The following is a 13,158-nucleotide window of genomic DNA, read 5'->3' as shown; positions in this document are numbered from 1 at the left end:
ATTCTTTCCACTGATTTCAACGGGAGTTAGACAAGACCCTAAATTCCAGTTGCAGAATATAGTACTGGTGAAGAAGCATAAGTGAGAAAGAACACTGCTGGACTGAAATTAGAAGGTACATTTGCAGACCTGTGTAAAGCAGTCCACTCACTGCAGGAGCACCTCCTTGTGGGTATTTCACCCTCTAAGGCCTCTTATAAGAATCCATAATCCAGGACAGAACCTCTTGACTTTCTCCTTGTATCTAGGCAACTTCCTTTCCCTCTAGGGAGTGGTTGCAGACCTCCACCCTGCAGCCTTCTTCCTGTTGTCACTTCCTGGCTTTATCATCCTAGCCCAGGTCTTTACCCCCCCTCCCCCCGCTGGGCTTCACCATTAGTTCTTATCAATCCCTGGCTTCCAACATATACGGGTAATTGGCCCTTTCTGGCCCACATTTACCCACTCAGGGCTTGTGTGGGATGGACACCCCATCACAGGCTAACAGAATTTTTTAACAACTCATACAATTAACAAATTAACGCTGCCAGCTAAGTGGCGAAAAATGAAATGACTGTCAAAATTAGCACTGATTTTTCACAATACAGTTTTTAAAAAGTTAATATATTGACTTTTAATAGCATACTGTGTTACTCTTCATTTTTTACTATACTTTTGTATCGTTGTATGAAAAGGTGTCAGTGATGCGGCCCTCGGGCCAATGTACTAGCCCTCATGTGGCCCTTGTGGTGATTTGCGTTTGAGATCCCTGGGCTAGACAAAGATGGCAATCTTCCACTGTTCACAGCATATGGCGCATGAGATCTGAGGCCATGATTTCAGGTTAAATAAAGGAGCTGATCTACCACTGATGTAGCATTTTCCTTGACTTCTGCAACAACTATATTCTTCTATCTGTAAACTTCCAGAACTGTTTGTAAAACCTGGATTCTCTAGTAGACTGTTGGAATGCTCTTCTGTGACCTTCACTTATTGGATCTACTTGAAATTGGAGCAATAGTGCAATTCATGGTGCCTGCACCATCATTCAGCAAGATTTTGTCATGTTCGTGTTGGGTGCAACAGCAAGCAGTTGTGATAAAAAAAACACACAGTTTTAAAGTCATGCGATACAACAGAAGTTTTCAGCAACAGAGTGCATTTTACACTCCTGAGAGCATTCTGCGCCAAAAAAATCCTGCACACAAAATTTTAAAATTCTGCAAATTTTATTTGTCAGATAAATGTGGAGGCTCCAGCACGAGCATTGGGGAGCACAGGCCACTGGCTGCACAGAGGTGGGAGATCACTGTGCAGCTCCTCCCCGGACATGGACTCAGTGGTGAGGCTGCACTCAACCCTAACACAGTGCAAGGACCGGGCCTGCTCCTGAAATACCTCTGGGCCCTGCCCCTCGATGCCAGTATGTATGGGCAGGCAGGCTCACCAAAGCAGGATCCAAGTGTGGAGGGGATTAGTGTGGGGGAATCCACGTGGAGGTGAAAAAGGTTCTGTGGGTGACAAACTGCGTGCGGGCAGCTCAGTGAGGGGTATGGATCGGGGGGGAGGGGATCTGGATGCCCAGGGGCTTCTGGATGCAGAGACAACGGGACTCCGCAGGGTGGTCCAGGTGAAGGTGGTTGGGATTCAGAAGGGGGGGGTCTGGATGTGTGTGTGTGTGGGGGGAGATATAAACTCAGCAGGGGGTCTGGGTATCGGGGGCTTAGTGAGGTGAGGATTCAGGTGCAGCTGGTTGCAGCTCAGTGCGGTGGGGATCCGGGTGCAGGTGGCTCGTGCGGATGGTCCAGGTGCAGGGGGAGTGGGGCTCATATAGGGGGGTTCTCAATGCAGGGGTTGAGGCTCGGGGGAGGATCTGGGTATGCAGATCTGGGCCGATGGGGGAGCAGGTCCCTGTACAAGGATCCCTACCCCTGCAGCTGAGGAGCAATGGGTGCAGGAAATGGCATGCAGAGTTTGCAGAGCTTCCTGCAGCTGAAAGAGAAATTTGGGGCTGAGTCTAACCCAGCCCCAGATGCAGTGTAGGAGAAGAGGAAGTCCCATCTTCCCCTCAGCTGGAGACCAGCAGCTGAGCACGTTGCAGGGTAGGAGCCACCAGTCAGGTCTTCTTCAGTCCCATCCCCTGGTCCAGACTGATTTACCTCTCTACCAGCTGCCCTGGGCACCTGAAACATACTGCTGGGGAGGGTCGCATGACCACTCCTGTGGCTTCCATTTGCTTCCCTGTCAGAAAGTCATTTTTCTGTGGGGAAGCAAAGAAATCTGCACAGGACATAAATTCTGCACATGCGCAGTGGTGCAGAATTCCCCCAGGAGTAAAAATTTTAGTACTATTACAACACAAATATTTCAAGGTATTTAACTCAACAAATACATGACACATTATTAGAGTGGATTACAAAGATGTTACATAGATACAAAACTTCAGGATACAATTTGCACATCAAAGAAAGCTCATACATATCTACTGAGAAGGAACTGATCTGACTTCTTTAATGCTTCTATCCAGCCTCAGGATAGACTCTTAATGAACGGTAATTGCCCTATAGAAGTAATTGAAAATAAATAAATTACAACATCCGTAATATAAACAGCTTATCACCATATACTTTGGAGAAAACTGTTTCAAGATAAAAATATATAAAAATCCAGGAACATTCATGCATAAAGGTTATATTTACAAAATACTATGTTTATGGCAGAAAACCTCAAAGGAAGTGAATTTCACTGTTAAGAGCAAAATATACCATGTATGCTGCAAATATGACACACTACAATGCATTAGAAAGATATTAAGACATTCTTGTTCCTTGCACTGAAGGTATATGATATTCATTTCACTTTAAATGCAAAATTCCATGCTTTCTATTGTTTATTGCATTTTTTCTCCTGAAACTTAAAGCTCCTGTTAAGTTTTTGTGCCTGAATTTACTTGCTTAAAAAAAAGTTTCATGAAAGTTTATAGTAAACCCCACTGTCTGAAGAATGTTGTGCTGCAGTGAAGTCAGACAGCACTGACAATGCAGCTGGAACGGTTCCATTACTCCATCTACCACCATTCCATAGTACACAAGCCACTCTTCAGGCAGCCTCTCTGGCTGAATTGCTGCACTCCCATGGTCTGGGGTCATACTTTACAGAGTGCTTCATCTCTACAAGGTATACACTTTAGCTCTCATTTCATACACTTTCTTGCCAACACCCGTTTCCATAGCCATTGTTATAAGCACCCCAATAAAGTCTATCCCTCCAGTCCTTCACTTCCATTCCTCCGGAGTAGGGTATACACAAAACCCAATCTTCTCCCTGAGTCAGGCTGTTCATTTTGATAATTAGCACACTGGTTTAAAATGTGTGTTTAACAATAAGTTTACAGAAGATTCCCCCCCGCCCATTGTTCTTGTATTTGAAACTAAGCTTAGTCCTAATTAACTAAACTACATAACCCAGCCTCAGCAAAGTAGCTACTGGGGCTTGGAGATAAACACATTCATGGATTAAACTAAGTGGAAAATGGAAACCTCAGTGGGAGTGTTTTTACAAGTATGCTATACCAGTGTACCAGCTAGTGGTCCTAATGTGGATGCAGCTACACCAGCAAAGCTGTACCAATACAGTAAAACCACCCTCCATGAGCAATGGATGAGGACAAAGCATCAGTTTATTTCTGTGGAACACTGCACTAGGTGGGTCAGCGAGTAGCCTTTTCAAATACCTTGTGCCTGTTCAGATTGGGTCATAGAACTTTCTTGTGAAAGATTTCCTATTCTATACCAAAAAAAAAAAAATTCACTTCCCCAGAACGATCCCAGTCTACCATATTTATCTACTCAGCATATAGGCTGTCAGACTGAGGTACCCAACACTGATGCCAACATCAGTCAGACTGAAGTCAATGGAGACCTAACCATGGACCTCATCCACAGACGTCAAAACCCCACATGGCTGCTGGTGTCAAAGCGCCTGATGCTGGGGAGATCAGAGTGGCTGGCATATAGGATGCAATCAGGACAGACTGATGGCAAGAAGCCAACTTCCTTTCCTGAGGAGCTCGCCTGACTTTGCTACAATCCATAAACAGGGACAGCTCCAGGCCCCAGCTCGCCAAGCGTGTGCTTGGGGCGGTATGCCACGGGGGGCACTCTGCCGGTTGCCGGGAGGGCAGCAGGCGGCTCCAGTGGACCTCCTGCAGGCGTGCCTGCAGAGGGTCCGCTGGTCCCGCAGCTACGGTGGACCTCCCATAGGCGTGCCTGCTGATGCTCCACCGGAGCCGTGGGACCGGTGGACCCTCCGCAGGGACACCTGCGGGAGGTCCACCGGAGCGGCAGGACCGGCGAGCGGCAGAGCGCCCCCCGTGGCGTGCCGCCGTGCTTGGGGCGGCGAAATGGCTAGAGCCGGCCCTGTCCATAAATCACCTAAATATATAAGCATTGAAATGGATCACCAATCTCAACCCTGGAAACAGCTCCTGGGTCAACACACAAACTTAGACAACAACCTTCTATTGATACAATACTCCTTTTCATATCATGTTCACTAAATGACATGGGTTCAAGCATGGGCTTAAACTGTCATAAAAATGGCCACAAGTACATCCTCAGCTGCAGTAATTACCATTTTTTATTTTATCTACTGAAATAATTTACTTTAAAAAGGTTTCCTTTAGCCTAATCATTGTGAATAAACTGGGTTAATCTTGCTACTGTGATAGGCTTGGAACACTTCATTGTATAGTTTTATGCCACCGGATCAATTATTTTTATCAATTATCCTTCAAAGAAAATCCAATAATTCATTTTTTGAATTAAAAAATAATGGAATCATGAGTAAACAGCTTACAAGAATGGAGCTGTGTAACACATTTATCTTTCAAGTAACATTTCTGTGGACTAAGAAAAGCTAGCATTGAAAAATGTAAAATACATACCCAAACAAGTGGTTTTGTGTGGGGGTGAGGGTGGGAGGAGAGCGAGTTGTGGAGTTTTTTTGTTTTTGTTTTTAAAAATCATGTGTTTTACTTAGCTAGGAAGGTGTAATTTAACCAAAAGGATGTGATATCCATATATTAAAATGCAAAGTTGTATATCTTTACCACGCCCGGCTACTGCACAAAACCACACAGATGTGTCCTAGTCCATACAGTAAAGTGAAGGCTGAAGTTTTTTATATGTAATAAGTTACAGAGCCAATTTAATTCTTTTTCAGGGCCAAGTTTTCCAAACTATTTTTATACGGAAAGTGCAAACCGTGACATTTAAGTTACCAAAAAGTGTTACATAAAAAATACTCATTATCATAGAAATACTTGCCAAGTTCATTCACGTTCATCCATTCTACATTTCAGAGCATTATTGAAATTAGCAAAAAGAGAGTTCAAAATTTATGCTGACAGAATTTTGGAATTTATTTCAAGAATGTAAGTTTAATTTTGACCTTTACAAACTAGGTGATCAAGGTGAAGCAACATGAAGGACCAGAGAAATGGTTTGATTATCCATCTGTGAAGAAGAAAGTTATTCATCCACAGATGGTCTCTCTGCACCTTGTACTAAGACATATTCATTATGATTATCTTCTTCATTAAGTAAAGTGGTGTTAGGAGCTTCATTTGGCACTACAGTTTGTAAAGACTCTGCCTCATTTTTGACAGGCAGCTCAGTTTCCCTAGCTTTGAGAATGTCACATTTGCACACTGGGCATGTTCTGTGTTTCAGCAGCCAAGGGTCAATGCACTTCCTATGGAAAATATGGCTGCATCTTAAAATGCGCACTACGTCTTTCGGCACGTATACTTCCAGACACACTACACAGTTCTCTCCATCTGTATCAGCTTCCTTGTCACCTTCTTTTAATATGCGAAGCTCAAGTTGACCAATAGCTTTCTTGACATCTGTTAATTGTCGGCAGCTCCTGATTTGAGTTCTTGCTATTCTTAGCCTTCCAGCACAGTAAAAGATAAAATAGGTCACCGTGACCAGTGTGCAGATGAGAACGGACCCCCAGTAATGATTCATCCAGGAACCATAGTGTTTTCCTACTTCTATTCCTATTATTACTTGGATGCCATTCTGTATCAAGTGTAAAATGTCCGCGCCTTTCAGATTGCCAATCATAATTGCAACAATATCTTCTGAACCCAGGTAAATCATAGGAAATACTCCATTGCCTGTGCCTGCATAGTTATAGATAATCACGCCAACTGCTCCCCTCTCTGCTGCCACATTTATTTTCTTTGTGAAGGTACAGTGTCCCCTCACAATGAGGGCTATCCAGGTTTCAGAGTTTACAGGCCTGCTGAAGTTTGTTGAGGGGTTGCAGGCAATTTGATTCAGTCCCTCTGGTGGCACCACCACTCCAGACACCTTCTTCAATGGGGAGTTTTTTCCAAATACTCCATTATCAGCCCACTCCCATACTGTCTTGTTCCCTATTTGAAATGATATGTTCAGATGAGCAACCCAAAAGGCATTGGCTTGGGAGACATGCAGACTCAGCACCAGAAAGACACCAAGACACAGCAACCAGGACAATTTGTCCCCTCCTCTCCAAGTACTAGTCCCAAGCAACTTCATTCCTTTCTCAGCCAAACAATTACATAACTGATAAGACAAAACAAAATGATCATAGTTAAGAATAGTTAACTGAAGAGAATAAAACATTAAATGCCTGTAAAACCAGAATAAGTTCCACTGGTCTCCTGCATTTTGATAGCCTGCTAGTGTGTTTCTTACAAACAGAAGAAGAAAAATAGCTTTAAAAAAAAAGTTAAAAGGCTCATTTCAAAATAGTCATAAAGAGCTCATTGTTGGGTAATGGAATTGTGACATCACATGCTCATGAGCCAATGTATTAACAAGGACTAACTCATTTGCATACCTGTAATTGTACTTGCTAAAAACACTAAAGTACTGACTTAGTTTTCTCTATATTACTCTATGAAAAATGTATTTTCACAGCCAGCATCCTGTGGTGGTGAACTAAACCCTCTGCTTCAGCACACAGACTTTTGATATCCCCAAAACAACCATACTAAGCATGAAACATTCTTATTTTTGCTAGTTGGAGTTGTAATTTTTGCCATCTACATTCATTATATTACAATACAGGGTTATACTTTTTGTAATCAATATACTAGTGTATATGCATACTGTTGATATGCTATTGTCCTTTTTTAAAAAAAAAAACCTGAAAAAATAAAAAACTCTTACAACCTTGAACACTGATGTACCAACAAGAAATGTTTGAAGCTATTTTTAATCTTGTACTTTTTCCTTCCAAAATCTTCAATGAGCAAGTTTCACAATAAACTACACCCCCTGCCCAGCTTCTAGTGATATTCCTCATCCGCCTCTCAAATATTTGAAAAATACATATCCCATTTTACTACATTACACTTACACACACACACACACTCAATTGTCTTACAATGTAAGGGTCAAACACTATTTGCCATTCAGCTGAGATGTCCCTCAGACAGATGTCCCCATGCTCACTCTTTTTACAATATTATGATAAATTTTGTTAAAAAGTATGCCTTGTCAGGTATCATTTGAAAACTCAGTTTGCTGAGCGTTATTGTCCTGGTAAAATATGTATGGCAACATTATATAATGTAAATTTACAAAATTCTACTGTACGACACTGTTGAGACATGTTCAAAGTTTAGAAAATCAGACACGAACCAGTTCCCTGGAGACAAAAGGCAAACCAAAGCCACAGCCACGTGTCAACAAAATCAAACGGACTATCATCTGATTAAGCGACTATTCTTTGGCAGGAAAAAGGGTATGAGCACTGGCGGCGTGCGAACCACTGGCTGGAGGAGGCTAGTCCCCAACCCCGCCCTGTCCACCCGAGGCCCCATCCCTTCTGCCCCCCTCTGGAGCCCAGAGCTTCCCCTCCACAGCGGCCACTGGCTCAGTCCCACCCCAGGCTAGCCTCTCAGACCCAAAGGAGTCCCGACAAGGTGGGCGGCGCATGACCCCAGCCTCTCCAGCCCTGGAGCGCAGAAGGGAGGGCGGCCACAGCCCCCCCGAGCCCCAAAGCGCCAGAAAGGTGGGTGGCTGTAGCCTCCCCAGCCCCAGCTGGAGCACTGGGGGCTGGAGGACTGGAGCTGCATGCAGAGGGGAGGACCACGCCTGGCTGTTTGGGGAGGCACAGCCTCCCCCCAGCCTATGCAACCCGCCACCCATTGGTGTGAGCGAGAAATCTACATTTTGGCAAAGGAACACCTGGAGCTTCGTGTCCTCACAAACTCCTGTCTCCTGAACCTTAGCCAAAGATTATTTTCAAAGAAAAAGAGTACTATAAGAAAAAAGGAAGAGACCTCCCTCTTAGGACCGTGTTTACGTAGTTACTTAAGAAGTCTGTGAGTTGCTCTACCATCCTCTCATGTCAGGAATGTGCTTACTTGGTAAGATATTTAGTGTTAGTATTCTGACAAGGCCTACTTTGGTTCTCAGCCTTACTTTGATTCATACAGTTAGCCATGCCTAGGATTACAGCAAGCTCTACAGTTGTAGGCCACTAACTAGATTCTAGCAGTGAAATAAAAGTATACTTCCCTAGTTGGAGGTGGGTATCAACCTAATCCAGTAACAGGAACAAGGTGAGCTTTTCTTGAAATGAGACAGACCTATGTTTATGCAACGGGTTTATACAGCTCTTATATAGCTCCTCAGAGATTCGGGCTGCCCGCGGCGCGCTGACCCAGGGGAATCCCTGGGTTGCAGGCAGAGGCTCAGAATACCTCTCCCTCCCAGAGCAGGGGCTCCAGCCTATGCCATTTTTCTCGTTGCCGGCGGGGGCGCCAGCGGCTGAGCAGAGCTGCGCAGCTCTGCTTAGGGCATGTGGCAGGAGCCCTGCAAGGACAGCGGGACAGCAGGGCTTCTGGAGGAAAGTGGGGCTGCCCTCTGGCTCAGCCTCCACGTCAGCCCCAGTGAAGGGCATGAAGAAGAAAAGAGCCTCAGCCGTGGTCTAGTGGAGCGGAGGAAGAAAGAGGACTCTGATGCTCATGCATTGGGCAAGGTAAGCAAGTGCCTCCCCACAGCTTGGCCTCAGGTGCCTGTGCTCCTGCCCCCTTGGTCCTTGGCTGGTCCCTGCTCCTGCTCCTGCTCCCCTTGTGCCTGGATGGCTGGAGAGAACAGCAGCCTGCAGAGCTGAGCTGCCCCAATGCCCCCAGGCACCCCCTGGCCCCATCCCCCCCACAGCCCTGACCCCCAGCTGACAGATAGTGTCCCTAACACAGTTATTGCTCTTCGCATCCTCTTGACTCTCCCAGTTTCTGTGGCCAGTGATGAGCGAAGCTTCTCGAAGCTCAAGTTGATAAAAACATACATGCGAACATCAGTGTTGCAACAAAGACTTGTTGGGCTATCTACCTTGTCACTGGAACATGACATTGCTCACAGCATTGACTTGGAGGAACTTGTTTCTAAATTTGCTAAATTTAAAGAGCGGAAACATAAATTCTAAATTATAACATGTTACTCTGTGACCGTGTATTGTGTATAATGTATGTGATTTTTTGGGGGGGAGGGGAAGGGCGCAAGATGGAAGTTTCGCCTAGAGCGCAAAATATCCTTGCACCGGGCCTGTTAACAGCACAAACTTCCTGCACAAGGAAGGCTAACTAGGAGCCAGAATTTACTAGCTTTCTAAAATCCATCCAGCAGCTGCACGTCTTGACATTTTTTCCTTCTGGTGGTACCCAACATTCCAGTCACTTTTTCCAAAGGGGAGTTCTCTGCAAACAAAGCCTGTTGTAAAATATGACAGTCCAATTCCCCTGTAGAAATGTTATGTTCACGCAGGCAACAGAAGTTATGATGGCCTGAGGCCCAAGCTGGCTAAACAGCAGGAAAAATCATTTAATGCCAGCCAGGATGACACATTCTTTCTTCCCCAAATACCACTCACAAGCAGTTTCATTCCTTCCTCTACCAAGTAACTACAGAATTGACCAAATAAAAAATAGAAAATAAAAAACAAACAAAAATCAGTCTTGAATATCAGGGAGAAAATAGCTGATAAAAATAAAGGAGAGACCATAGGAATCCAGTGGGAATAGGGTCTCTACATTTAGGTATATTGTGAGGTTCCAGTTCTTAAAGAGAAAAAGAAACAAGAACAATTGAGATCAGCATAATTTTTTTTAATCTGAAAAGTTTAATATTTGGAGGTAGGATTGTGAAATTTCAGGCTACAATGCCAAACAGTGGGCTACTTCATTGCATATTCCAATCCTCTTGGCTAATAGTATAGAAATATTTTATGGCTTTTAAACACAATAAATGAAGTCTGATTTCATAGCTACACAGTCCACAAATTGCTACAATTTAGCCATGAAAAGAAAGGCTACTTAAAAGTAACTAAAGATCTGAGTAACTTGGCAGTACATGTCCATGCTTTTCTATCTAACAATTGCCTCTTGCTATCAGAGTTGTATTATCTATACAGGTACTTACAAAGGTTCAAATTTGGGGTGAAAGATTTGGCTATATAAAGCAAATCTAGAGAGCTACAAGCACTGCAGTGTTGCCAGATCCAAAAGACCTAAATACTAAAAGCACCTAGCCCAATTTGGAGCACCTAGCAGTAGTTATTTTCTGTCCTATTTTAATGAGGTTACTCACCCTGTGCAGTAACTGAAGTTCTTCAAGATGGTTGTCCCTGTGGGTGCTTCACTTTAGGTGTTTTGGTGCCCAGCACTTATAATCAGAGATTTGTAGTAGCAGTGTGCTCCACACAGCTTCCTAGCATGCGCAGCCAACCAGCTCCCAGTTCCTTCTCCATCCAAGAGGATCAGCACGGAACTCTGAGGCAGAGGGGATGGGGGGCAGTGGAGCACCCACAGTGACAACCATCTCGACGAACCTCAGTTACTGCACAGAGTGACTAACCTCTTCTTCTTCGAGTGTCCCTGTGGGTGCTCCACTTTTGGTGACCATGGAGCAGTACCCCTCAATGGAGGAGGGGCTTTGGAGTTGGTTTATTGACAGTGGCTAGCACTGAGAGTCCAAACTGTACGTCTGCAGCTGATTGCTGCTCGAGAGAGTAGTGCTTAGCAAAAGTGGAGGCAGAGCCCCAGGTAGATGCTTTGCTAATGTCCGCGATGGAGATGTCATTGAGAAATGCTACTGATGTTAGTAACGCTCTAGTGGAGTGTGCGCAAACTCCTGGAGGAGGAAGGAGGTTGTTCTGCTGGTAACAGAAATGGATACAGCCCAAGATCCATTTAGATCATCTCTGACTCTTCGATCGTTCTATTATGGAGAGAAAGACGAGACAATTTTCTAACTTTTTGTTCTTTCTAGGTAAAAGGCTAGTGCTCTACTGATGTCGAGCGTGTGACGAGAAGCCTCCCTGCTGTTGACGTGGTTTTGGGAAAAACACAGGTAAGTGTATCAGTTGATTTAGATGAAAGGGTGAGGCTTCCTTGGGTATGAATTTGGGGTGAGGTCATAGGACCACTTTGTCTTTTATAGAATGCGGTATAAGGCGAGTGTGCCCTGAAGACACCTAGCTCTCCTACCCTTCTTGCCGATGTGATGGCAATCAGGAAGGCCACTTTCATAGAAAGATGTAGCAATAAACAAGTCGCTGAGGGTTCAAATGGTTTCCCCATGAGGCTACAAAGAATGAGATTAAGATCCCATGTGGGTGTAGGGTTTTTTAGCATTGGGTAGGTATTCATCATGTATTTCAGAAAACGCTTAGTCGTTGGATGAGCAAAGATAGATAGCAGAGCTCAGGCACTGCTTTAAAGGGCCCAGGGCTCCCCTGAGGGGCTGGAGCTCTGGGCTCTTTAAATCCCCACCCGAACCTGGCTGCCAGAGCTCTGTCGGTGATATAAAGGGCCCAGGGCTCCCTGCAGTGGCTGGAGCCCTGGGCCCTTAAATCATCACCAGAGAAGCCAGTCCAGTCCGGCACAGTGTGCCGGGTCTTGCCGGTACACTGTACCAGACCATACCAGCTTACTTTCACCTCTGGGTGATTGACGCATCCTGATTCCTGTGTCAGGAGGTGAGGTATTAAAGGGAGGGTTTGAGGTGGTTTCACTGAAATTTGTCTCAGGAATGGGAACCATGTTTGTCTGGGCCATGTAGGGGCAATGAGAATGACCCTGGACTTATCTTGCCTGATCTTGTATATAACCCGATTCAGAAGTGGAATTTGAGTGAACACACTGTCATAAACAGATAGTAGGAGTTAATAGAACAGAAGTACTTTATATCTCTTTTGACTGTAAAAGGTTAATAAGTTCAGTAAGCCTGGCTGTCATCTGACCAGAGGGCCAATCAGCAGACAGGATACTTTCAAATCTTGAGGGAGGGAAGTTTCTGAATGTGCTGTTAAAATCTGGTTGTTGTTCACTCTGGGGGCTCAGAGGGACCAGACGTGCAACCAGGTTTCTCTCTAATCTCCCTGATACAGGTTCTCATAGATTCCAAATAGTAAGTACTAGGTAGATGGCGAGTTAGGTTTATGTTTGTTTTCTTTATTTGCAAATGTGCATTTGGCTGGAAGGAGTTCAAATTTGTCTTTGCTGAAAGGATTTTAATTTGTACTTGAATACTTAGGCTGGGAGGATATTCCCAGTGCCTATAGCTAAAAACCTGTACCTAATCCATTTTAATTTTACAGATAATTTTTATTGTTTTCTCTCTTAATTAAAAGTTTCTTGTTTAAGATCCTGATTGTTTTTTTATTCTAGTGAGACCCCAGGGGACTGGGTCTGGATTCACAAGGGAATTGGTGGGGAGAAAGGAGGGAAGGGGGAGAGAAAGGCTAATTTCTCTCTGTGTAGGATTACTGTCTCTCTCAGGAGAGTCTGAGGGGGAAGAGAAGGAGGGGGAAGGTGCATTTTCCTTCTCTGTTTAAGATTCAAGGAGTTTGAATCACAGTGATCTTCAGGGTAACCCAGGGAGGGGAAGCCTGGAGAGGCAACGGTGGGGAAAGGGTTTACTTTCCTTGTGTTAAGATCCAGAGGGTCTGGGTCTTGGGGTTGCCCCGGGCAAGGTTTTGGGGGGACCAGAGTGTACCAGGCACTGGAATTCCTGGTTGGTGGCAGTGCTACAGGTTCTAAGCTGGTAATTAAGCTTAGAGGAATTCATGCTGGTACCCCATCTTTTGGACGCTAAGGTTCAGAGTGGGGAATTA

General features: G+C 44.7%; 2 protein-coding genes across 9 annotated transcripts in view; both read right to left on the bottom strand.

The window, feature by feature from the left end:
• CADPS2 (calcium dependent secretion activator 2) overlaps positions 1-13,158 on the bottom strand; it is a 591,461-nt gene that overhangs the window by 403,474 nt on the left and 174,829 nt on the right. The window lies entirely within an intron of this gene.
• RNF148 (ring finger protein 148) lies at positions 5,511-6,569 on the bottom strand. Its single transcript, XM_032787309.1, has one exon. It carries the CDS (start codon positions 6,567-6,569, stop codon positions 5,511-5,513), a length of 1,059 nt encoding a protein of 352 aa, XP_032643200.1.

The sequence above is a fragment of the Chelonoidis abingdonii genome, chromosome 1 (genome assembly GCF_003597395.2).
Source record: "Chelonoidis abingdonii isolate Lonesome George chromosome 1, CheloAbing_2.0, whole genome shotgun sequence".
Taxonomy (NCBI): Eukaryota; Metazoa; Chordata; order Testudines; family Testudinidae; genus Chelonoidis; species Chelonoidis abingdonii.
The sequence above is the reverse complement of the archived record's forward strand: the minus strand, read 5'-3'. Positions and strand labels throughout refer to the sequence as shown.